General features: G+C 44.1%; 1 protein-coding gene across 2 annotated transcripts in view; it reads right to left on the bottom strand.

The window, feature by feature from the left end:
* The window catches only part of STAB2 (stabilin 2), a 172042-nt gene that overhangs the window by 42339 nt on the left and 102705 nt on the right, over positions 1-26998 (bottom strand). For both annotated transcript variants that reach the window (XM_070789633.1, XM_019959891.2), the window contains 13 exons: positions 26085-26180; positions 24427-24622; positions 22842-22937; positions 16911-16956; positions 15675-15751; positions 12102-12227; positions 11439-11512; positions 10336-10407; positions 8367-8486; positions 6079-6126; positions 4980-5063; positions 4333-4479; positions 2963-3103 (listed from right to left, as the gene is read on the bottom strand). In XM_070789633.1, the coding sequence (XP_070645734.1) occupies positions 2963-3103; positions 4333-4479; positions 4980-5063; positions 6079-6126; positions 8367-8486; positions 10336-10407; positions 11439-11512; positions 12102-12227; positions 15675-15751; positions 16911-16956; positions 22842-22937; positions 24427-24622; positions 26085-26180 (1323 nt within the window). The remainder of the gene's footprint in view (positions 1-2962; positions 3104-4332; positions 4480-4979; positions 5064-6078; positions 6127-8366; positions 8487-10335; positions 10408-11438; positions 11513-12101; positions 12228-15674; positions 15752-16910; positions 16957-22841; positions 22938-24426; positions 24623-26084; positions 26181-26998) is intronic.

The raw sequence follows: 26998 nt of genomic DNA, 5'->3' as shown, positions 1-26998 counted from the left end.
AGCACTGCATTTTTCAGACTGCCCTGCAGCTAGAGTCCCACATGTGATATGGCATCCCCCAAGCAGAAGTGCTTGTACAAAACTTATAGGTAGAAAGACATGACACGAGGAAGTGGTGGCTGCTAGCAGGGATATTAGATCTTCTGATGGTCACAGGGCTGGAGGCATCTGGTGTGCAGACTCTTGTTTCCTAGAGATGGGGCTGGAGACAGAGGGCACAGGCAGAGCTGGTTCTGGGCAGCCCTGTGGGGAAGTCAGGTGTCCTCCCTTCACAAGTGTCCCCGGCTGCTTTGTCCCCAGCTTTGTCCCCAGCTGTGTAGTGTCTAAGGGAATATTTCATGCAAAGATAGGCTCGATAAAGGACAGAAATGGTATGGACCGAACAGAAGCAGAAGATATTAAGAAGAGATGGCAAGAATACAAAGAAGAACTGTACAAAGAAGATCTTCATGACCCAGATAATCACGAAGGTGTGATCACTGACCTAGAGCCAGACATCCTGGAATGTGAAGTCAAGTGGGCCTTAGAAAGCATCACTACGAACAAAGCTAGTGGAGGTGATAGAATTCCACTTGAGCTATTTCAAATCCTGAAAGATGATGCTGTGAAAGTGCTACACTCAATATGCCAGCAAATCTGGAAAACTCAGCAGTGCCCACAGGACTGGGAAAGGTCAGTTTTCATTCCAATCCCAAAGAAAGGCAATGCCAAAGAATGCTCAAACTACCATACAATTGCACTCATCTCACATGCTAGTAAAGTAATGCTCAAAATTCTCCAAGCCAGGCTTCAGCAATATGTGAACTGTGAACTTCCTGATGTTCAAGCTGGTTTTAGAAAAGGCAGAGGAACCAGAGATCAAATTGCCAACATCCTCTGGATCATGGAAAAAGCAAGAGAGTTCCAGAAAAACATCTATTTCTGCTTTATTGACTATGCCAAAGCCTTTGACTGTGTGGATCACAATAAACTGTGGAAAATTCTGAAAGAGATGGGAATACCACCTGATCTGCCTCTTGAGAAATTTGTATGCAGGTCAAGAAGCAACAGTTAGAACTGGACATGGAACAACAGACTGGTTCCAAATAGGAAAAGGAGTATGTCAAAGCTGTATATTGTCACCCTGCTTATTTAACTTCTATGCAGAGTACATCATGAGAAATACTGGGCTGGAAGAAGCACAAGCTGGAATCAAGATTGCCGGGAGAAATATCAATAACCTCAGATATGCAGATGACACCATCCTTATGGCAGAAAGTGAAGAGGAACTAAAAAGCCTCTTGATGAAAGTGAAAGTGGAAAGTGAAAAAGTTGGCTTAAAGCTCAACATTCAGAAAACGAAGATCATGGCATCTGGTCCCATCACTTCATGGGAAATAGATGGGGAAACAGTGGAAACAGTGTCATACTTTATTTTTTGGGGCTCCAAAATCACAGATGGTGATTCTGCAGATGATGGTGAAAATGCAGATGGTGACTGTAGCCATGAAATTAAAAGACACTTACTCCTTGGAAGGAAAGTTATGACTAACCTAGATAGAATATTCAAAAGCAGAGACATTACTTTGCCAACAAAGGTCCATCTAGTCAAGGCTATGGTTTTTCCTGTGGTCATGTATGGATGTGAGAGTTGGACTGTAAAGAAGGCTGAGCGCTGAAGAATTAATGCTTTTGAACTGTGGTGTTGGAGAAGACTCTTGAGAGTCCCTTGGACTACAAGGAGATCCAACCAGTCCATTCTGAAGGAGATCAGCTCTGGCATTTCTTTGGAAGGAATGATGCTACAGCTGAAACTCCAGTACTTTGGCCACCTCATGGGAAGAGTTGACTCATTGGAAAAGATTCTGATGCTGGGAGGGATTGGGGGCAGGAGGAGAAGGGGACGACAGAGGGTGAGATGGCTGGATGGCATCACTGACTCGATGGATGTGAGTCTGGGTGAACTCGGGAGTTGGTGATGGACAGGGAGGCCTGGCGTGCTGTGATTCATGGGGTCGCAAAGAGTCGGACATGACTGAGCAACTGAACTGAACTGAACTGAACTGTGTAGTGTCTGAATTAGGCTCTATTGCTTTCCAAGAGATTTGGTGATATACTTAACATCTTTAGAAACTCCTTTTTATTTAAATGAGATACAGTGGATTCAGCTGTCTGCAATGAAGAACCCAACACTAATAAGTAACAAAAAAGTTGAAAGTGTCTTTTCTGTCCATTGAGAAGATGTTTTACTCCTGGTTTAGTTTTAATGGTATCTGTCCGTCTATCTGTTTATCTACCTACGTGCTTACCTACCTGTGGATCATCTATCATTTCTCTCATCATCGTTATCATCCATCTATGTAATTTCTCCATCTTCCAAATCTATGCACAACCTGCCCTTGTGGAAACTAAAGAATAATTTACAAAATCCATTCAACTATTTACTTTCACCTATTTACTTCTTACTAGGAATAGTATTTCTTATGGGCTTCTCAGGTGACTCTACTGGTAAAGAACCTGCTTGACAATGCAGGAGACATAAGAGACTCAGGCTCGATTCCTGGTATGAGAAGATCCCCCGGAGGAGGGCATGGCAACCCACTCCAGAATTCTTGCCTGGAGAATCCCATGGACAGAGGAGCCTGGCGGGCTACAGTCCATAGCGTCGCAAAGAGTCGGATATGACTGAAGCGACTTAGTGTGCACGCAAGAACAGTATTAATGAGGTTTTGTTTTTTGGGGGGTAGCATGACATGTGGCTTGTGGGATCTTATTTCTGACTAGGGATCGAAACCAGCATCTCCCGTGCAGAGTCTCAACCACTAAACTGCCAGGGAAGCCCCAGTGAGGTTTTTAATAGTAACTTGAGATTGAAGCAGCAAAATTTAACTGTCTTGAACAATGCCTCAAAAGCAGAATTGAGATAATAAATTACATCTTGTGAGTCACTCCATGCTAAGAGTCTGACAATGAGTTCACCCACCAGAATCATTCCAGAGGCATCTTTAGGGGTGATAAGCAAGTTTTGGGGAGACAGCAGTTTGTCTATGACGTGGATGATTCCATTTGTACAGATGATATCACTGGATATGATCCTGGCTTTATTATTTATCAATACCATGTCCTGAAATCAACCAAAAAAGAAAAAAGAGGAAATGAGCACATAGAGAAATAGACACAAAATCACTTCTTCCAAAATATTCTGTGAACATATTAAATCATCATGAAAGTGAATGTTCAAGTAGAGCTGTGAGCAAAATCTGAAGATCCAAATTACTTAAGCATATGTCAAGAATATAATTTTCACCTGGAGAAGTTAATAGCAAATCATCTCCAATACTTTGGCTGCCTGATGTGAAGAGCCAACTCATTGGAAAAGACCCTGATGCTGGGAAAGATGGAGGGCAGGAAGAGAAGTGGGCGACAGGGGATGAGATGGTTGGATGGCATCACCAACTCAATGGACATGAGTCTGAGCAAACTCTGGGAGACAGTGAAGGACAGGGAAGCCTGGCATGCTACAGTCCATGGGGTTGCAAAGAGTCAGACACAACTCAGTGATTGAACAATTAACCAGAACAGTTATTTCACTGCGATTCTCTAATATGAAATAATAAGCTGATCAAAATTGCCTTCCTTCTCTTTCATATGTCTTCTCTAGCAACCCCCCTTCTGACCCCACCAGACACTTTCCCCCTTTGTCATGAATTCCACAGTCACCATGTGTTTCTTTTTGTGGTGAGGGAAGGCATCAGCTTGGTCAAGGCTTTGAACAAAAGCTTTCATCCCTCCCCAGCTATTGCTGAAAGCAGTTCTCTTGACCACCTGAAGCTGCCTTGCCTCTGAGTTTCAATTCCAGCTCTAATATTAATATTAATATTTACTTGCTGTGTGATCTTGGAAAAGCTACTTAACCTGAGTTCAGTTTCCTAATTTTTAAATTGAGGAAAATAATAATATCTACATTATGGGGATTAAATCAGTTAGTACATATCCCTGGTGGCTCAGGGATAAAGAATCTGCCTGCAATGCAGGAGTCATAGGAGACATAGGTTTGATTTTTGGGTGGGAAGATCCCCTGGAGGAGGGCATGGCAACCCACTCCAGTATTGTTGCCTGGAAAATCGCATGGACAGGAGTTTGGCAGGTTACAGTCCATGTGTCTCAAAGAGTTGGACATGACTGAAGTGACTTAGCACACACACATCAGACACTTAGGATAGTAGCCGGGATAGAGCAGTCATTCCCGCGTGTGTTAGTTGTTATTATTATTATTACTCTTACTGCTCTAAGGAAGAGGAAAGAGAGAGGGCCCAAGGAAAATGAGCACCTTCCTGAAGTGGCTTCTCCTACCTGAGACACGGAGATGACAAGTGACTCCCCTTGGAGAGAAGTAGCATTTGGGGTCAATTTCAGGTTTTCCAGAAGAAGCTGGTGGCAGGCGATCACGTGATACCGAAGAATCTGGGGCATCAGGCCCCCTTTGTCCCAGTCCTTAATCTGCAATAGATCCGAGGGTTCCAGCCAGAGCTAGCAGCCCTCTGGTTGGAAACATTCAATAAATGCTTGCTACGTTATTACATATTAATGGATAATCCAGCATGAAGAGTCCAAGTGAATGTTAGATAGTAAAGGCTCTTATAAATTCTGCAAGAAAAGAACCTATTTATATCCCATTAATCTAGCATTCCCTTTTTTTTTTTTTTTTTTTTTGAGGGGTGTCTATCAGGGTTTAAATTATTTAAGAATGGTTGGTCTTTCCCAACCTCCTACCCTACTTAGGGATGTCCTCTAGAAGTCTATGCTAGTGGTGACCCCAAATCCACTTAAAGATGGGGCTTCCCACACTGACAGGCAACCCCTTTCATTGGTGGTCACCTCCAGCTGATTCTAAATCTCCTGTTTAGAAATGTCTTTCGTGTTGGTTCTAGGGTGATGCCCAAAGACTGTGTTCCAGTCCCAAAGCTCTTCTACCTACCTGCCTCTAGCTTCGTGCTTACCTGGGGTTCCTCATCAAAGGCTGCAGATAAAGGTGCCAGGACGGTGAAGGGGCCAGGGCCAACCAGGTCTCGCACAGAATGTTCCTGTGGGGAAGGCAGGTGGGGGCCACATGCCATGTATTGGGTTGGCCAAAAAGTTCGTTCAAACTTTTTTGTACCGTCGTATGGGAAAACCCAAATGAACTTTTTGGCCAACCCAATACGTAACGTAAGTAAAGGCAGGGGCTCAGACAAATAACGGAGAGAGAGTACATGATGGCAGAGGGGAGAGAAAAACCAAAAGGGGAGACTCGTGTTTCATTTAGCCTTAGATTCAGAATCACCCACTTCCTTAGACATGGAAATAATGTTTATTTTTATCTGGTTGTAGAATGACATATGTTGACTGGTATGAAAGATTTGAAAATATAGTATAAAAAAGAAAATAACTACCCATAATCCCATCACCTAGAAAGATCTCTGTTATTTCCAGATAACTTTTTGCCAGTGTGTCTCTTTCACACACTAAATGTTTTCTATGGTTGAGATAAGAATGCAAATGTTAAGTAATAGGACAATTTACTCAACTGTTCTATGTTCTTGCCAAGGTTAAGGACCTATGGTTACTTATATTTTCTTCTAGATTTTAATCTTCTAGATTTTTTAAAAAATAATTTGATTTATTTTAATTGGAGGCTAGTGAAACCAATACAATATTGTAAAGTAATTAGATTTTACTCTTCTAGATTTTTATTCTTTTTCTTCAGTATCTCTGGACTGTATTCTGATGTAAGATTTAACTTAATATTTTCACCCAAAGAGTTAGCTGATTGCCCCAGTAATGCTTCTTGTCTAAACGGGTTGGATGGCAGTTTTTTCATAAAATACATTCTCACATGTGCAACGGGCAAGGGCAACCATTACTCCACTTGTATGCTGCCCACCTGGGGCCTGAGAAGTTCACAGACGACCAACACAGAGAGTACTGCAGAAATGTAGGTTCCAGGACTGTCTTCTATCTTTACCTACTCCAGAGGTTACAGATTTAACTCATATCTTTAACCCATATCAGGGGTTTGAGACCCAATTCTTCTAGTTAGACATACATATGCATTCTTACCAGCAACTGGAAGTAAAACTGAGATGTTTTTGGATTCTTGGGAAGCTCCTGGAAACAAAGACAAAAAGGTCCACTTAATGGCTCTGAATTAAACACAAGAACAATATAGGGTTATCACAGGGCAATTTCTCCAAGATTGAGAGAATCTACTATCTTTTTAGAGCTTAACAGGTGGCTCAGTGGTAAAGACTTTGCCTGCCAATACAGGAGATGTGAGTTCGATCCCTGGGTTGGGAAGATACCTTGGAGTAGGAAATGGCAACCTACTTCAGTATTCTTGCCTGGGAAATCCCATGAACAGAGGAGCCTGCTTATGGGTTACAGTCCATGGGGTCGCAAAGAGTCTGACATAACTGAGTGACTGAGCACGCATGAATACACTGCCATGGCAGGCCTCTTAAACAAGTCTCATCTGTAGGCTCACGACTGATGTTCAGAATGACGATGCGGATATACTGTGAGTTCTAAAAGCTTCCTGGAGTCACCATCTGATTTACCTTGGAAAGGTTCAGCCATTTATACAAGTACCTGAGCTTTAAGAGCATTTTTGCAAGTTCAAGTATTTTAAAAATCTTTCATAGGTTTATGGAAGATTTATTTTCTCTACTAACAAGAATATTTCAATCAGCCAGAATGCTCTGGTCCCTCTTTAAACCAAATAATAGGATGTTCACTTTATAATAGGTAGAAATCTACAGGTATCACATCCAAGCATCTCTCTACCAAGTACAGATGTTCAGGTGTGTTCACATGCACACACACACCAACAACAGCCTACATCATGGCCATGTCTTTGAGTTACTATGTACTCTGTGCCTGCTACACATGTTGTCTCGTTGAAATCGTATAACAACTTGCTTGGAATGCTACCATTATTTTCTTTTAAAGGCTAGAAAACAGATATATCACAAAGAGATGATATAATCTGCCTAAAGTCACATTACCATAATAACTGGCTGAGCTGAATTCATACCCAGGCATTTTCTGACTTGAGAACTGTTAATCTGAATCACTGCATGCCAGATCAAGTGAATTCTCATGGGAAGATAAAATTTCCATGTTTTATAGTTTTGTTTGTTTGTTTTACATTTTGGCCATGCTGTGTGGACATGGAAAATGTAGAACTGGACATGGAACATGTAGAACTGGACATGGAACAACAGACTGGTTCCAAATTGGGAAAGGAGTACATCAAGCCTATATATTGTCACCCTGCTTATTTAACTTTTATGCAGAGTACATCATGAGAAATGGTGGGCTGGATGAAGAACAAGTTGGAATCAAGATTGCCGGGAGAAATATCAATAACCTCAGATACGCAGATGACACCACTCTTATGGCAGAAAGTGGAGAGGAACTAAAAACCTCTTGATGAAAGTGAAAGAGGAGAGTGAAAAAGTTGGCTTCAAGCTCAACATTCAGAAAACTAAGATCATGGCATCTGGTCACATTACTTCATGGCAAATAGATGGGGAAACAATGAAAACAGTGACAGACTTTATTTTTTGGGCTCCAAAATCACTGCAGATGGTGATTGCAGCCATGAAATTAAAAAACGCTTGCTCCTTGGAAGAAAAGTTATGATCAATCTAGACAGCGTATTAAAAAGCAGAGACATTACTTTGCCAACAAAGGTCCGCCTAGTCAAAGCTATGGTTTTTCCAGTAGTCATATATGGATATGAGAGTTGGACTATAAGGAAAGCTGAGCACCGAAGAATTGATGCTTTTGAACTGTGGTGTTGAAGAAGACTGTTGAGAGTCCCTTGGACTGCAAGGAGATCCAGCCAGTCCATTCTAAAGGAAATCAGTCCTGAATATTCATTGGAAGGACTGATGCTCAAACTCCAATACTTTGGCCACCTGATGCAAAGAACTGACTCATTGGGAAAGACCCTGATGCTGGGAAAGATTGAAGGCAGGAGGAGACAGAGGATGAGATGGTTGGATGGCATCACTGTCTCAATGGACAAGTTTGAATAAACTCCAGGAGTTGGTGATGGACAGGAAGGCCTGGTGTGCTGCAGCCCATGGGGATGCAAAGAGTCAGACATGACTGAATGACTGAACTGAACTGTGTGGCATGTGTGATCTTAGTTCCCAGACCAGGGATCAAACCCTTTGATGGAAGTGCAAAGTCTTAACCACTAGACCTCCAGGTCCCTCCAGGGACCTCCCTCACATTTTAGTTTTATATGGAACAAAACTCTTGCACCCTTCTCAGTGCCTTAGATTCTTCACACAAGGAGGAAAGTAGAGTTCACTTTACAGAAACATGCCTTGCGTTACCTGATGGATGTTGCCACGGCAGGTAAACCCATCCCCAACGTAGTCTGGTTTGCAAGTACAAGTCCTTTCGTCTTGTCCAGTGTGGTTGCAGATAGCAAATTCACTACAGCCGCCATTATTCTGGTAAAATTTCCAAGGAGTGGGGGATAGGAATCAGACCAGTTAGCTTGCCAGCCCTGCCAATGCTCACAAAGCAATTCTGTATTGACATTCACTTTTTGTCTTACTCTCTGACTGGTTTCTTTTGAACTGTGGTATTGGAGAAGACTCTTGAGAGTCCCTTGGACAGCAAGGAGATCACACCAATCAATCCTAAGGGAAATCAGTCCTGAATATTCATTGGGAGGACTGATGCTGAAGCTCTAATAGTTTGGCCACCTGATGCGAAGAACTGACTCATTGGAAAAGAGACCCTGATGCTGGGAAAGAGTGAAGGCAGGAGAAGGGGACAACAGAGGATGAGACGGTTGGATGGCATCACCAACTCGACAGACATGAGTCTGAGTAAGCGCTGGGAGTTGGTGATGGACAGGGAAGCCTGGCGTGCTGCAGTCCATGGAGTCGCAAAGAGTTGAACACAACTGAGTGACTGAACTGAACTGACTGGTTTGCATTATTTGCTCTTTTCCTGAATTTGTGTTCCATCTCCCTAAAGTTGTAAGAGTCATCCTACTCACCCAGCCTTACACAGGCATACCTCATTTTACTGAACTTTGCAGGTACTGTGATTTTTACAGATTGGAAGTTTGTGATGACTTTGTGTTGTTGGATGATGGTTAGCAATGTTTAGTAATGAAGTATTTTTTTAATTAAGGTATGTATTGGGTTTGCCAAAAAGTTCGTTTGGGCTTTTCCATAAGATGTCACAAGTGAATCCTAATGAACTTTCTGGGCAACCCAATACATTATTTATTTATTTAACTCTTACTGTCTTCTTTTTAAAATTGAAGTATGGTTGGCTTACATACATTGTATTTTTTTAGACATAATGTTATTGCATACTTAACAGATCTCAATATAGTATAAATATAACTTTTTATGTATTGGGACACCAAAAATTCTTGTGACTTGCTTTATTGTAATAGCCACTGTATTTTGGTGGTGGAACCGAAGCCACAATGTCTCTGAGGTGTGCCCATATCTCAAGATGGCAAGTCCATCCCAGCAGATCTCCAGCCCTGAAGAGATCAGTCCAGAGTTGCCAAATGGGAAGTTTATCAGCACCCGGCAGTTAACTAGGAAGGCATCAATCTTGTTTGACACTTCTCAGCTAAAGGCTAAACTCTAATCCATCATAGCAAAGTAATAGTCACCAGCCAGAAGGTAGTTGGTGTAAAATAGACAGACCGTCATGGGGGACAGTAGGGACCTCGTCTGGAGAGAAAGGGCTTTAATTATGGAGTATCTGTGCTGCTTTCATGCTTGCAGGAGACTCTAAGGTGGGCAGAGATATGGATGAGGAGGGAAGGTGTATGAACTGGGCCTCTGCTGGGGATCAGAGCCTCGTGGAGGAACAAGCATGAGAAGTGGCCAAGGGTGTGACCTGTGAGTCAGACAGACAGGGGTTCAAGTTCTGACTCTGCCATGTGCTTGTTCTGTGACCAGGGCCAGAGACCCCTTCTCCTCCTGCTCTGGGGTGGGTTGAATTATGTCCTCCCCAAAGCTATGTCTACATCCTAAGCCCTGATCTCTGTGAATGGGACCTTATTTAGAAAAAGAGTCTTTGCAGATGCAATGAAGGATCTCGGAGATGCGATGTCTTAGATTAATCAGGGAGTCTTAAGTCTGCTAGTGTCCTCACTGGAAGAGGAGATCCAGACACAGAGGTGAGGTCACATGAAGACGGAGGCAGAGACTGCAGTGTCTCCAACTCTGCAACTGGGACACGAGGAAGAAATGGCCCAGAAGCAGCTCTGATGGAGGCCACCTCAACACCACACCCTAGATGCAGGGAGGGGGCCGTACTCACGGTCAAGCAGACGTTGATGAGGGTGCAGACTTTCCCATCTCCAGTGTACTTCGGCAAACAGTTACAGACGGCCTGTCCAGGAAGAAGGCAGAATGGGGCATTTCACAGTCAGGTCCTGCTGGCTCTCACTCCATCATCATCTGTCCAGTTTCTGATGCACAGTTTCCCGCTTGCTCACAGTTTGACAGGGACCGAGGGAGGCAGAGTCCGGGTTCCTGAGCCTCCAGCTTCCCTACCCAGTCTTTTCGCCCCTCAACCCCTCCCCTCCTTTATGTGGAGTCCTCACATGCTCCCACCCCACCTAACCTTCTCCCTAGGGAGGCAATGCCTCGGCCACAGCACTGGGGAGTATGTGACCGAGAGAGGGCTTAAAACCGTTATCTTCTGCTGTTGTACATGTATTTCAGAGGCTCAAGCCCAAGAAAAATGGTAAGATTCTGGGCATCAGAAAGCTGAAAGAAAGGAGAGCGTGGCTGGAGACCTTCATGTTTCTGGAGCCATGTGGTGTTCACACATGCCCACTTCTTCCCACTGTGCTGTGCTGTGTTAGTCGCTCAGTCATGTCCGACTCTTTGTGACCCCATGGACTATAGCCCAACAGGCTCCTCTGTCCATGGGGATTCTCTAGGCAAGAATACTGGAGTGGGTTGCCAAGCCCTCCTTCAGGGGATCTTCCCAACCCAGGGACTGAACTCAGGTCTCCCACATTGCAGGCAGATTCTTTACCATCTGAGCTACCAGGGAAGCCCAAGAATACTGGAGTGGGTAGTCTAACCCTTCTCCAGGGGATCTTCCTGACCCAGGAATTGAACCGGGGTCTCCTGCATTGCAGGTGGATTTTTTACCAGCTGAGCTACCAGGGAAGCCCCACTTTAGGAAAGGCCTTTCTCCCATGAACCCTTTGTTCCCTGCTCCTCCTACCTTCCTCCTCTTTCCAAAACAACCATCTCTAGGGGAATTGTTTCAGAATTCCCTCTAATGTATTTATTTCATCCTGTTGCTCCCTAGAGGTCTGTTCTCAGCCCCTCTCCCTCAGTCCTGGGTCTGTATCTGCAGGAATTGGCTCCTAGGAAAATGTAACCCCCCAGAGAGGCAGAGCTCACCTGGTTGGGTCCCGTCTGTGTGCACTCTGCATGCCTGTGGCAGCCACCATGGTTCTCCAAGCAGGGGTTGATCTCTTTAAAACAAAAATCCCACACCTGGCATGAGAATCGAGCCTTATTTTTAAGTAAAGGCATCTCGATGGATCCAACCAAGCAGAGCAGGTGTCAAAGCATGAGTCGGTTTTCTTGGCAACTCTGTGGCTGAAATAACCCAACAGGGAGGGTGCTGGCTGTGGTTTCTCAAAACTGACTCCTCTGGGACGGGACTGTGCCAGCAGAGGCGTATCTGCAGGCTTGACTCTGTCCCTCTATTGAATGAATATGAGTGTTTGCAGCCAAGAACTTGAAATAATAGAATTTTGGAGTCTAATTAAGCATGTTATGAATGAAGAGACGTAGGAATTAAAAAAAAAAAAAACACATTTATAACCATCACAGTGCAATTTGCTCAGAGAAGAATCATCAGTAGATGCTCAATTTAGGAGGACATTTTGATGGGAAGCAGGATGTTTGCTTGGTGTGAAAGCATTTCCTATCCGATTGCTTATAAGCAGCCAAGGGAAAACAAGTAAATGGAAAGCAAGTGGAAGGATCAGACAGCACCTTGACCGAGGGGTCAAAACTAAAGGCAGTTGGAAATCACAGGTGAGAGGTGGTACCTACCTATGCACACGATGCCATCGCCAGTATAGCCTGCCTTGCACACACACACCCGGCTTCCTGGGGTGGTTCTTTTACAGATAGCCTTGGCAGAGCAACCTCCATTGCTGATCTCACAGGCATTGATTGCTATAGAAGAGAAAGATGACACAGAGCAGTAGAGGAGGAGGGGGAAAATTGATGTGTTTTTACTTGAGTGATTGAGAAATAGAAGTTACTTCAAAATGGCAGGCATTGGATTAAATATAGATAATTCAAAAGAATGCAAAGCACTAGATGTCACTGGTGAATTCTACCAAACATTTAATAAATACCAAAATTTCACATGCTCTCCTAAAAACTGAAAGAGGAGGGAAGACTCTCAACTCATTCTATGAGACCAGTATTACTCTGATACCAAAACCAGGAAAAGCTATCACAAAACAACTATAGACTAATATCCTTCATGAATATAGATTCAATATCCTCAAGAAAATACTTGCAGGTCAAATTTAGAAATATATAAACGTGATTACATACTATAAGAAAGAGGTACTAATATAGGAATACAAGATTGTTTAATAACCCCCAAGTCAATTAATGTAATAGAGCACAGCAACAGAATGAAAGACAAAAACACAATCATCCTAGTATAAGGAGTGAAGCCTTTTGTCCAAATTCAATATCGTTAATGATAAAAACACTGAATAGACTAGGAATAGAAGGCAACTTCCTTAACCTGATAGAGGACATTTTTCACTTATGAAAAACCCACAACTAAGATTGTGCTTAATGATGGCAGACCAAATGCTTTCTCCCATGATTAGGAATAAGGCAAGTAGGTCTGCTTTTACCACTTCTGTTCAACACTGTGTTGAATGAAGGTTCTGGTCAGGGCAATTAGGCAAGAAAGAAATAAAAGGCATTCAGATTAGAAAATATGTAAAGGCATTTCTATTTGCAGATAACATGATGTGCTATGGAAAATCCTGAAGAATCCACTAAAAAGAATTAGAGTGAATCATTGAATTCAACAAGGTTGTAGGCCACAGGATCAACAGTCAAAAATCAATTGTACTTCTAGACCATAGCAATGAGCAAACTGAAAATGAAATTAAGAAAACAAGTCCACTTACAATAGCATCAAAAGATGGACTCCATTAACAAATTGTAAAACACTCTGAAATCTGCAAACATTGTGGAAAGAAATAAAAGATGACCTAAATAATAGAAAGACGTTCCATGTTCATTGATGGAGAGAATTAATATTGTTAACGTGACATTACTCCCTATATCTGATCTACAGATTAAACACAATCTGTCAAAATCCCAGTTGATTTCTTTGCAAAAACTGACAAGATTATTCTAAAACTTGTATATAAATTCAAAGGGCCCAGAACAGTCAAAACAATCTTTAAAAAAAAGAGCAGAGTTGGAGGACTCACATTCCCTAATTCCAAAACTTACTACAAAGCTTCAGTAATAAAGACAGAGTGGAACTGGCAGAAGGATCCATATGGAATTAAGAGTCCAGAAATAAACTCAAACATCTGTGGTCAACTGATTTGCCACAAAGGTGCCAATATGTTATTTCCATCACAGGAAGAATGATCTTTTCAAAAATTGATACTGAGACAATTAGATATCCACATGTGAAAGAATGAATTTGGACCTCACTATATACACAAAAGAGCTTCTCTGATGGCTCAGTGGTAAAGAATCCACCTGTAAAGCATGAGACATGGGTTCGATCCCCGGGTGGAGACGATTCCTGGAGGAGGGCATGACAACCTACTCCAGTATTCTTGTCTGGAGAATCCCATGGACTGAGGAGCCTGGCGGGCTACAGTCCATAGGGTTGCAAAGAGTCGGACAGACTGAAGAGACTGAGTACGCAGGCATGTATACAAAAATCAGTTCCAAGTGGATCTAAGATCTGGAGTCCCAAGGTGTGTGTATGAGTCCTGGCTTGCCCTTCATTCACCATGTGACTTTAGACAAATGACTTAATTAGTATGAATTTTGGGGTACACCCATACAAGCTTATGCACAGGTTTGGATAATGTATATGAAAGTTTTATAGAAATATTGAGCATTATATTAACTTACAGATGACAAAATGATGCAAAGAGAAGTCAAGCAGCTGTCCCCAGGTAACATACACTATAAGAACATAGACTTAAACCCAGGGAGTCTGACGACAGGACTGTTTATAACAGCTGCCGTTTTGCTATCTCCCCGCAAAACAGGGGGCAAGAGAAATCACAGTTACTTGTCTTTCCATTGTTTTCACTGGTATGTTGAACACATCCTACTTCAGGGAACACCTGAGACAATCCCCAGGGTCAGATGGTCTAGAATGCAAATTGGTGAGGACTTCCCTGGTGATCCAGTGGTTAAGCGTCCACCTGCTTTATAAAGCAAGGGACATGGGTCCAATCCCTGCTCTGGGAAGATTCCATGTGCTGCAGGGCAACTAAGCCCGTGTGCCACAAGTACTGAAGCCCGCATGTGCTAGAGCCTGTGCTCTGCAAGAGAAGCCACCATAATAAGAAACCTGTGCACCACAGCTAGAGAGTAGCCTCCCACTCACCACAACCAGAAAAAGCTAACGCAAGCCCAAATTTAATTAATTAATAAAAAAAAGAAAGCAAACTGGTGCAATCATTGTCTAGCTCCACCACAGTCTGGACTGAAGCCCTCGTGGACACAGTGTCAAGAGAAAATGATGCTGTTTCCATTTTTTTCTAGTACTGAATATGTATTGGTCACCATAAGAGCGTTAGCTCATATTTATTGAGTGCTCTGTGCCAGGAATGTTCACAGGTATTAATTAAGTCATGCTGCCATCCAACAATCCACTGAGCAAGATTCTCTTATGACCTACAACTTACAGATGACAAAATGATGCAAAGAGCAGTCAAGCAACTGTCCCCAGGTAACACAAAGTGTAAGAACATGGATTTGAACCCAAGGAGTCTAACATCGGGGCTGTTTTTGACAGCTGTCTCATTCTGTTGTTGTACGTGAAGAGGTCATTTCATCCCAAATTGCTCTGCAAGGGACATAGTTTTATGTTTACTTTAAGGGTAGTTTAGAGACCACCCAAGGCCATGTGGGGAGTGGGAAAAAGAACCAGGGCTCAAGCCTCTTCGTGTCCCATTTCAGAGTCCCCATGCCCATGCCACACCCTTGGTCAGCCAAATCCATGATTTTTAAAGCTCTCCAGGTGATTCCAATTGTGGCCAAGACTTAGAGAAGAGAACCAGGGCAGTGGCCCCGGACGTTTCAAAACCAACACATCTAATCCGTGAATAGTAGGTGTCCTGCCCCTGAATGAGGTCAGCCACCCTACCACATCCAGTTCCCCATCACTGCTCGTTAGCAACTGTCCATTTATTTATTTTTGGCCTCATCACATGGCAAGTGGGATCTTAGTTCCCTGACTAGGGATCGAATCCACACCCCTTGCATTGGCAGCATGAAGTCTTAACCACAGGACCACCAGGGAAGTCCTGCAGCTGCCCAGTTAGTCTGCAGAAACACAGATCTCTCAATAGCTTGGGTTACCCTCCACCTAGCAAATTCCTTACTTACCTGTGCAGATGGTCCCATTCCCCTGGAACCCTGCTGCACATTTGCACAAGGCTGTGCCATCCAGATTGAGAAGACAGCTGCCAAGAGAAAGGGCAAGTGGTGTTTACAGAAAAATGCACAACATCCCGCCTCCTGCCTGGATGGGACTCACAATACCCTTCCCCCTAGGATCCCAGCTCCTGCCCCATGAGGCACTCAGAGGTCCTCCCTAAGGCCTGGGAGGAGAGTTGATCCCTAGCACAGCCCTGCCATGGGCAGCTAAAACTGCAGTCACTTGTCAGGCAAACAACAGAGTGTGTACATGGAGGCATTGGTCCAAGGATACGGAGGGCAGCTGCCCATCTTCAGAGAGCATCCTATGTGCTCAAACCTATACTTCACACACTATTTGACGTAACCTACACAATATCCAGTAGCCCTAACCGGTAGGTCTATCATTCTTCCCATTTTACAGATGAGGAGACCAAGGCTTAGAGGCCTTAAATAAGTGGATCAAGGTTATACAATCAATGGAAACGACAGAGGCTGATTCAAGTCTAACTCCAGCTTCTGGATTCTTAATGAATTAACCCATTAGCTCCTCTGAGTGTTATGAATATGAAGTTCACTTATGAAGACAGAAGGCTTGGCTATGAATTGCAAGTAAGGTTTGATGAAATGGAGGCCCACCAGGCTCCCTCTGCTTCTGTGAAAGGGTCCCTGTGGCTTGAATGGGGGTAACAACTGGCACTCTGCCAACGTGTCAGGTAGCACAGGGGGCAGCTTGTTCAAAAGGCTGGATCTGGCAAACTGACGGTGGCCTCATTTTTAGTTTTTACTTAAATCAGCCCTGGGATTTCTTTGGAAGGAATGATGCTAAAGCTGAAACTCCAGTACTTTGGCCACCTCATGCGAAGAGTTGACTCATTGGAAAAGACTCTGATGCTTGGAGGGATTGGGGGCAGGAGGAGAAGGGGACGACAGAGGATGAGATGGCTGAATGGCATCACTGACTCGATGGACGTGAGTCTCAGTGAACTCCGGGAGTTGGTGATGGACAGGGAGGCCTGGCGTGCTGCGATTCATGGGGTCGCAAAGAGTTGGACACAACTGAGTGACTGATCTGATCTGATCTGATCATAAATCCTCAGAAATGGTCTCAGGAAGCTTCTTCCCTAAAGATGGGGTCTGGTGGACACATACTATTAGGAAAAATCTCCTTTGCATCACTCCCAAAGGTGGCCAGAGGGCACCTACTTGGCACTGGTGTGGCAGGTCCCGTTGCAGTTGTCTTTTGTGATCGCTGCAAAAAGAGAACCAAATGCTGTCAGACTTTTTAAAATAAATCTCACTCAAGAATATTCTTTTAGTACTTGGTGATAGGAAATGATTTAGTTCCTCACAAGTTAACTGGTACACATCATGGGAACTATGTGACCATGTAAGTTCTCTTTTACCTTGGTTTCTAGGAAGCTCAGAGACAAATCTGAAGGTCAAATACACCGATGGAGTGTCTCCTGTGTGCTAGGTGGTGAGGCTGCACACTGCTCCCCGGGGTTTAATTTCCTATTTTATTGGGTTGGCCACAAAGTTCATGTGGGTTTTTGTAAGAGCTTAGGAAGGCCCCAAATGAATTTTTTGGCCAACCCAATGTTTATACCTTCTATGTTCCTTATTCTTTTTTTTCATCATTTTGCTATAGAGTGATATAAACAAGCAAATTTCTTGTTTGGTCACTAAGATATGTCCTACTCTTTTGTGACCCCATGGACTGTAGCTCCCCAGGCTCCTCAATCTATGGGATTTCTCAGGCAAGAATACTGGGGTGGGTTGCCATTTCCTTCTCTAGGGGATCTTCCCAATCCAGGGATCAAACCCACAACCCCCATCACCACTGGCAAGTGTATTCTTTACTGCTGAGCCACCAGGGAAGCCCAAATAAGCAAATACCTAATTATAATTAAGTTGTTGTTGTTTTGCATGTGCAAAAATAGCCCAGAGCCTGGCATGCAGCAGGTACTCACTACCTATTTGCTGAATGAATTCCTAAGTTTCCTGGAACAATATTACATTCTTATTCTTGGATGTCCAGCTAACATACTTCCTGGCAGGGGAGGATCAGGCAAGAAATTGTTAGAGATGATGGAAAAGTACCCACTGGGCTGGTTGCTCAGGCTAAGAGCTTTTGGGAAAGAAATCCTGTTAGGCCTGGCCAAATTATATAGAAGGTCCTGAAACAGAGGCCTGGCTGTGAGAGTGGTCGTGCTTCTGTGAGAGGGAACATTTACAGACTCCGATGAGCTAGGTGGATGCAGTGCCATTCTGTGCCTTTATGTGCGCTAGTCCCTGAGTCCGGAAATCTCTTTCTCTCTGTTCTGTTTCTGAAATCCCAGCCACCTTTTAGGACCCCCTTGCTGGAATCTGCTCTAGACCTTTGATTCAGTTAATTGATAGAGACCACGTGGTGTGCTCTTTTGAGAAGGATGTGGCGCCCCTATCTGACCTCAGAGGGAAGAGTGCAATGATCAATTAACCAATTAACGATGTCTGACATGACTCGGGAGTGGGGAGTTTGCATTCGAACAAAGGATAATCTAGTCTGGTGGAGAGGTGCTTTACTCTGCACTCTTATATTGCAATTTTTTGAATATGACTGAACATTTATTTCCATTACTAGGCTGAAGCTCCTTGTACAGATTGTGCTCCTTGTACAGACTGTGCACTGGAGATCAGGCTGGAAAACTGGGCAAGTGCCAACTGGCAAATAGCTTTGTACTACCCTCTCCTAACAGAAACAGAAGATATTAAGAAGAAGTGGTAAGAATATACAGAAGAACTATACAAAAAAGATCTTTATGACCCAGATAACTATGATAGTGTGATCACTCACCTAGAGCCAGACATCCTGGAATGCAAAGTCAAGTGGGCTTTAGGAAGCATCACTAAGAACAAAGCTAGTGGAGGTGATGGAATTCCACTTAAGCTATGTCAAATCCTAAAAAGATGTTGTGAAAGTGCTACATTGAATATGTCAGCAAATTTGGAAGACTCAGCAGTGGCTATAGGACTGGAAAAGGTCAGTTTTCATTCCAATCCCAAAAAAAGGCAATGCCAAAGAATGCTCAAACTACCGCACAATTGCACTCATCTCACACGCTAGTAAAGTGATGCAAAATTCTCCAAGCCAGGCTTCAACAGTATGTGAACCATGAACTTCCAGATGTTCAAGCTGGATTTAGACAAAGCAGAGGAACCAGAGATCAAATTGCCGACATCCGCTGGATCACTGAAAAAGCAAGAGAGTTCCAGAAAAACATCTACTTCTGTTTTATTGACTACACCAAAGCCTTTGACTGTGTGGATCACAACAAACTGGAAAATTCTTCAAGAGATGGGAATACCAGGCCACCTGACCTGTCTCCTGAGAAATCTGTATGCAGGTCAAGAAGCAACAGTTAGAACCGGACATGGAACAACAGACTGGTTCCAAATTGGGAAAGGAGTACATCGAGGCTGTATACTGTCACCCTGCTTAGTTAACTTATATGCAGAGTACATCATGAGAAATGCTGGGCTGGATGAAGCACAAGCTGGAATCAAGATTCCTGGGAGAAATATCAATAACCTCAGATATGCAGATGATACCACCCTTATGGCAGAAAGTGAAGAAGAACTAAAGAACCTCTTGATGAAAGTGAAAGAGGAGAGTGAAAAAGTTGGCTTAAAACTCAACATTCAGAAAACTAAGATCATGGCATCTGGTCCCATCACTTCATGACAAATAGATGGGGAAACAGTAGAAACAGTGAGAGACTTTATATTTTTGGGGGCTCCAAAATCACTGCAGATGGTGACTGCAGCCATGAAATTAAGATGCTTGCTCCTTGGAAGAAAAGTTATGACCAACCTAGACAGCATATTAAAAAGCAGAGATATTACTTTGCTGACAAAGTTCCATCTAGTCAAAGCTATGGTTTTTCCAGTAGTCATGTATGGATATGAGAGTTGGACTATAAAGAAAGCTGAGAGCCGAAGAATTGATGCTTTTGAACTGTGGTGTTGAAGAAGACTGTTAAGAGTCCCTTGGACTGCAAGGAGATCCAACCAGTCCATCCTAAAGGAAATCAGCCCTGAATATCCATTGGAAGTACTGATGCTGAAGCTGAAACTCCAATACTTTGGCCACCTGATCCAAGGAACTGACTCATTGGAAAAGACCCTGATGCTGGGAAAGATGGAAGGTGGGAGGAGAAGGGGACAACAAAGGATGAGATGGTTGGATGACATAACTGACTCAATGGACATGAGTTTGAGTAAACTCTGGGAGTTGGTGATGGACAGGAAGGTCTGGGGTGCTGCAGTCCATGCGGTTGCAAAGAGTCTGACATGACTGAGTGACTGAACTGAACACCCTCCTAAGGTGTTTTTCCTATAGGCAATGAAATTTCTCCTCCTGGAAGCAATGGAGAATCACAGCAGGTCACTAAGTCCTGGGGCGTGGGTGGGAAATAATACTAGTCAAGATGTTTATGTCCCCTGTCCCCAGTTCATACTTTGAAATGTAATCTGTAATATGTTTGTACTTGAAGGTGGGGACTTAGGTGATTAGGTCATGAGTGTGGAATCTTCATGAATGAAACTAATGTCCTTATAAGTGAGACCCTGGAGAGTTCCCTTGCCCCTTCTGCCATCACGTGGGAAGACAGCCCTCTACAACCCAGAAGAGGGCCGTCACCAGAACCCAGCCATGCTGGCACCCTGATTCTGAATGCTAGCCTCCAGAACAAAATAACTTTCTGTTGTTTATAAGCCACTCAGTCTATGGTACTTTGTTATAGCCTGAACAGACCAAGACATCTATGCTTTAGATGGTTCTGTGTGGCAGCAGCGTGAAGAATGGAATGGAGGAAAATGTGACAGAAGGCAAAGAGATGGATCACAAGGGTACTGGTGAGAGGAGCAGCAGGAGGAAGGAGCTGAAATAGTTCACCTATGGTACTAGGGACAGAGCAGGGGGAGGCTGAGAGGGTGGCTCCAAGACTGGGTGAGCAGGCGGGGGTGGACTGGGGTCTTTCTCCACAGTAGAGAAAGCAGGAAGAAGATGAGTCTGGTGGTTCATCGTTGGCCCTGCTTTCTTCCCCTCATGGCACAAATACACCTCCACCTGCTTAATGACACCTATGTCTCCAGCCTTGGCCTCACTCTTGAGACTTCCACCCACACACTCACATCTGCTCTACAGTGACTGTCTGGAAACCCGCATTTTCCCCAGACTGCCGGCTGCTGGGGCAGGGACCACACACTACTCATTGCCGTGTCCTCCAGCAGGAGCTCCATGTGTCTGATGAATGAATGAGTGAGCTAATACCTCCTGGGAATCTCCACCTGGGTGTTCTCCCGCCCCTCAATCTCACCCTCCTGCCCCTAAGCTGGACTCTTCCACAACTTGCCCATCATCTACACAGTGGACCCCTCCCTCCCTCTTCCTTTCTTCTGTATCTCTAGTCACCTCGTGCTCTTGATTTTAACTCATTTGGCAATTAAGTGTCTTCATTTTCCCTGCCACAGTCAGGCCACCACCTTGGTTCAGATTTTTGTTAACTGCCTCCTGAAAACCTGTGCAGCCTCCAGGTTGTTCCCTGTCCTTTAAACGTTGTTGGTCCTCCTGTGCACACGAGGATAGTTTATGATACAACAGATGACCTCCTGATTATCCTTGGCTGTCACTTTTGTCTTGCTCTATTTCAGGGATTCCCCCAGGCTGTCTTCCTGTTTATGTGACCCCATTGCTCCCTACTTCCCTCTCCCAGACCCTCTAAACCCTTGCTTGGAACACCAGCATTTTACATCTGTTCTAGGGTATCTCCTTGGCTTGAGACCATTTACACTTCCAACTTTAGCTTTTCAATGAAATCTGTGTTACCCTGATTTTTAGCATCACCTGAAGTTTTGGGCAAAGGCACTCTTTCTGATAACTCCATATCCCTGGAGCTTTCATTGGGCTGTCAGGCACCTGTGACTCCTCTCTAGCTCCCGCCCCAGAAGAGGGGGACTCTCTGATACCTGCTTCCAGGGGTAATTTCTCCAGTCCAGTGTCAGAATGACCTTTCTAAAACACAAATCACACCATACTGCTGACTTGCTCAAAACCCTTAAAAGGCTTCCCAACAGGAAGCTTCAGCAGAAGGTCCATCACCCTTAGGCTTCCATGACCTGACTCCTGCCCACATTTCTAGCCTGTTCTCATTCCACGTTCCTCTTTGCCCCTATATTCCTCTCATCCTGCAATCCTGTGGTTCTGTAGATGTGCAGAACTCCCCCACATCTTTGGGCTTTTCCATAAGCTTCTTTCTGTGTGAAATTTTCTCTCCTCATCACTCTCACAGGGACACATAAGGAATCATCAGTGCAGTAGGAAGGGGGAGGGTTCAGGAAAATGGACTGGCTCAGACCCTACTGAGAGTGGGAAATAAATTGATATAATCTCTTGGCAATAAGTAGCAAACTTTTCCCCCAAAGTACCAACTGCTAACTCAGAAATTCCATCTCAAGGAATCTAACCAAATGGATTAATAAGATAAATGCAAATATATATGAATATATACACACATATGCATGAATATATATATATATATATATGAATGAAATAGTCTTTGCAGCATTGTTTATGATAGCAGAAAACTAATTTTAAGAACATGGTAAACAGAATGGCTACCCACTCCAGTATTCCTGCCTGGAAGATTCCATGGACAGAGGAACCTGGTGGGGTACAGTCCATGGTGTTGCAAAGAGTCAGACACGACTGAGCCACTAACACAGTCTGATGATCGGATATTATGTAGAAATTAAGAAAAAATGATATTTCTCTATGTATTTATTCACATGAAAAGATATTGATCATATATATTATGTGAAGTGAGAGACTCACAAAACTGTGTGCAGAGCATGGCCCCATACACATGTCTATACCTAGAAAAAGGCTGGAAGGCCAATATGAAATACTAATGATAGTTTTCTCCCTGCCTTGGGAGTATGAATAATTTTTATTTTCTTTTTAATGCTTTTATTTTACAAACTATTTTTGCTGCCAGTAGGAATTATTGCCAAAGAAAGAAATGAAGATGCCATTTCCGTTTTAGGAGGAAAAAATAGAGAACAGATCACAAGTACCAGAAGGTTGGCTCTTACCACTGTCACATTTCACTCCTCGCCAGCCCACGTCACAGTCGCAGGAACCATCACCCAAGAGTCCTTGATTGCATCTCCCATGGACACAAATACACACTAAGTGGAAACACAGCCATGCATTGTCAGGTTTTTGACCTGTGTTCAATAACTCACTTTTGATTTACTACAAAGGTTCACTTCTGCATTTGAATTCTCCAGTCCACTTCCAGATAATTAGTGTCACTAATGGGTGGGTGCGGGAAGGGATTGGATTCCCAGGAAGGGCAGGGGGCATAGGAGTGTGCTAAATGGTGAAACAGGTTGTGCTTCAACAAAGACCACCCTTTGGGGACTGTGTAGCACTGCGGGGCAGTGACCCAAGCAGTGTGAGAGCTTCCTTGGCTCAGGTTATCAGAGGAGCCAAGGTTATGTGGGATCCCTTGGGATGGAACCATGTTTATTCCCTAGGAGTAGGTTTCAGAGAGAAGTCTGCTAGGATCCTATAAACCTGGTGAGGCACTGCCTTCATTGACTACACAGAAATGCAGATTCCTTTGTTATGCAGCAGTGTGGTGAGTGTCTTTAGGAACTGGAAGAAAGCTAAGGATGCCTTTCTCAGAAAAAAGCATTCAGCCTTGGGGGTTTGCTGGGCCCTGTGAGGATCATCTGTGGATCCTAGGTTAGGAAATCCTGCATAAATGCAAGTATATAATTCTCCCATATAACACAGAAAAAATCAGCACAGTAATGCCAATTACATATTATACAGCCCAATTATAATGATTCAATTATATATTGATTTTGTCTGGCTTGGGCTGGCTGATGAGAAAACAGTGATAGCCAGGTCACACGCATGACTCTCAATAGAAGGTAGAAAAAATGCTTTGTTTTCCCATCATGGATTAGAAAATCCCTTCTTTCCTGTCAGCCCCCTCATAAGTGTGTGCCCCTGGCCACAAGAAAGTCAGGGTGAGAGACTGCAGGTGACTTAGCTAAAACAGATCACAATTTTCGTAAAAACAACATAAAGCATGTGGCTGGCTGTGTGGATCAATAGAGTGACCATCACATAAAGGGCCTGATTCAAGAACAAGGCTTTGGAGGGCAGCAGGGTGTGCATTCAAATCTCACCAGGTGTGACGTTGGGGGAAGTCATTCAACCTCTTTGCCTTAAGTCTTCATTTGTAAAAAGGGGGCATGAACACTCCAGTATATATGGTTTCCGTGTGGATTAAATGAGATAATGTGCACAGAGTTGATTTTCAAACAATCACACAATGTCCAAAACTGAGTGTAACCACAGAGACCAGGGCCCACAGACTAATACAGAAACATGGGTGGGTTGGACAATGTCAATGAGCAGACTGGAGTGGGCTGGTAGATGCAGGTTAGTCAGTACAGAAAATGTTTGGAGTTGCTGCCAGTGCAAATTACACAACACGGAAGTTCTTGTAATTTACATGATAATGGCGGCGGGGGCGAGGTGGTGGGGTGTGGATTCCAGCCTGCCCTGGACACCAGCTGGTTAGGGAGCACGTATTTAGACTCTTTCCTCCTGCACTTCCGGTTGGTTTGGGGAGCCCGCTGGGGGTGGTGGGGTACGCACCTTGGTCGCAGTGGATGCCGTACTTGCCCTCAGCGCAGGTCTCACAGGCCGTCCCGCTGAAGCCCCGCCCACACTCACACACGCCTGTGCCATTGACTCCGTCCAAGCAGATCCCATTTCCGAAGCAGACGTTCTCAGGTTTCCCTGGGCAAGGCTGGCACTGGGGGCCAAAGTAGCCCGCGCAGCATTCTCTTGTCTGAAACAGAAGGGCCAGGCTGGGTGGGGACAGGGCCATACCGCTGTCCTTTGGACGTGTCCAGCCACAGTGTGGACATCTTGCAGGCGGGACTGGATGCGTGCCCGTAGCCTTAAACATGTGGAATGGTTATAAGGGACGGGGACAGCATCCCCCAAGAACGGGGCAGGGGGCATGCAATTTCCACGGGTGCCAGCACCAGCATGGAAGCTTCTGCTGAAGAGCTAGGAAGGACCTGAAGGAAAAAGGCAAGCAGGAAGAGAGGGTGAAGAAAAGTGAGAAGGGAGGAGGGGCAGCAGGAAGAAAGAGTCATGTAGGTGATGCCAAATGGGCCCTGTTGTTGTTTAGTCGCTAAGTGGTCTCCGACTCTTTGCGACTCCATAGACTGTAGTCTGCCAGACTCCTCTGTCCATGGGATTTCCCAGGCAAGAATACTGGAGCGGGTTGCCATTTCCTTCTGCAGGGGATCTTCCCGACCCAGGGATGGAACCCATGTCTCCTGCATTGCAGGCGGATTCTTTACCACTGAGCCACCTGGGAGGGGCCCTGGCCATCCCCAAACCTGGCCTCTGTGTGTTGTGTTATTTCATCTGGTACTGAAGGTTGGGAGGCAGGTGAGACCTCTGATGTTCTATAATGACTCTTATTTCCGGGAAGCCCTGCAGGATTATCTGCTTGCTTGGGCCTGCTTTTATTCTTGAGTGCACTAAAACACAACATCTCCTGCAGCTGCATGCTCCACAACTTAACAGCTGAATCACTTGCCTCTAGGATTGGCAGAGGCTGTGTCTTCTGTGAAAGGAGCGGGACAGGATGTTATAGAGAATTTTCCTGCAGATTCCAAAGCCACAGCCGAGAGGTCCCTAGCCCTGGGGTTCCACTTTTCTAAATGACCAGGCGCCCCTGTTCTTGCTTTAGGGAGTTGCCCATTTCCTGTCTCTTTCCCTTTCTTGTGAGAACAGGAAGATCCTCTTAGCCTCCTGGTCCCTCTGTTTCTTCATCATGAGACTGAAAATTGCAGCTGTCACCAATGTACTGACTTGTAGGGCTATCCTGAGTTTTAGTGCTACTCTGGCTATTTTGAGTGACCACTGTAATGGAGATAATGAGGGGACTTCCCTGGAGGTCCACTGGTTAAGAATCCGCCTTGTAATGCAGGGCATGTGGGTTTCAGCCCTGGTCAGGGAACTAAGATCCCACATATCATGGGGCAACTCAGCTCATGCACCAGAACTAGAGAGCCCATGTGCCACAACGAAAGATCCTACATGATGCAGTGAAGGTCTCATATGCTGCAACTAAGACCTGATGCAGCTAAATAAATAAATATTTAAAAATAATGAGAAGGAAGGCAAGATGGCAGAAGGAATCCATGCAAAAGCACTTTGAAAAGTATAGCATATGATCATGTTTCTCAATATTACTGCCATTGTTAGAAGGTTTATTAAATTGTTATACTCACAATGACGGTTTTCACACACTTTGGCTGGCACCCTAAGAACGGGGATCGCCTGCCCATGAAATAAATGGTATAGAGACATCTCCTCATCTCTTGGCCCTATGAAATAACAGCAATTATATTAATATTAGCTTTTCAGTTAGGACAAAGCTTTCCAATCTCTGAAAGCAAGGGGGTGGGTGATACATTGCTGTCTCTCTAATTGAAATGTTCTGGAAAGGGAGGGGGTTGGCTTCTTGGAGCTGCTTCATAAAAAAGAAAATGCAACATTGAAATGTTGGCTGCCAGAATACTAGGTGGCAAAATGCAGATAATTATCCCTTAAAGTGATACTCCATAAAGAGAACTTTTCTTTAGAAGATTAGTTAAAGTTAGGAAGAATCATAGAGTATCTCAGATAAAAGCATCTTCCCAACCCTCCACATTGAACTGAGACTTAGTTTCTTTTTATTTATTGGTTGATGGTTGCCTGGTCTGAGGCAGGATTAAAGCTGTTTACAAAGACTTATACAAGAGTAAATGCAAACTCAAGTAAAAGAGTCAGCATTGTTATTGTCATAAATTGCTATTGTGCCATGGAAGGTGCGTGTGTGTTGATCCTTTGTAATTGTTGGATCCTCTGAAGCACTTTTTTCCTGTAAACAGGTATAAGAAACATAGGTCATTCATTCAGAGATATGTGTATCGCCCCCCAAGTCTGTCATGTGTTTCTTTGCGAAAGTTAGTTATAACTTCAACCATAAAGGGAATCAGGAAGGTGGGACTCCTCAAGGCTTGAAACAGTGTTTCTGTGAAGTCCACTTCCTCTGATAAGATTTCCTGCTCCTGTCCTCAACCAGCTACTGGGATATGAAAGATGTAGAAACTGAAAAATCCCTTCTTCCATTGGGCGCTGATTGAGATGAGCTCCTGTTTCT

Source organism: Bos indicus, chromosome 5 (assembly GCF_029378745.1).
Source record: "Bos indicus isolate NIAB-ARS_2022 breed Sahiwal x Tharparkar chromosome 5, NIAB-ARS_B.indTharparkar_mat_pri_1.0, whole genome shotgun sequence".
NCBI classification, from domain to species: domain Eukaryota; kingdom Metazoa; phylum Chordata; class Mammalia; order Artiodactyla; family Bovidae; genus Bos; species Bos indicus.
The sequence above is the reverse complement of the archived record's forward strand: the minus strand, read 5'-3'. Positions and strand labels throughout refer to the sequence as shown.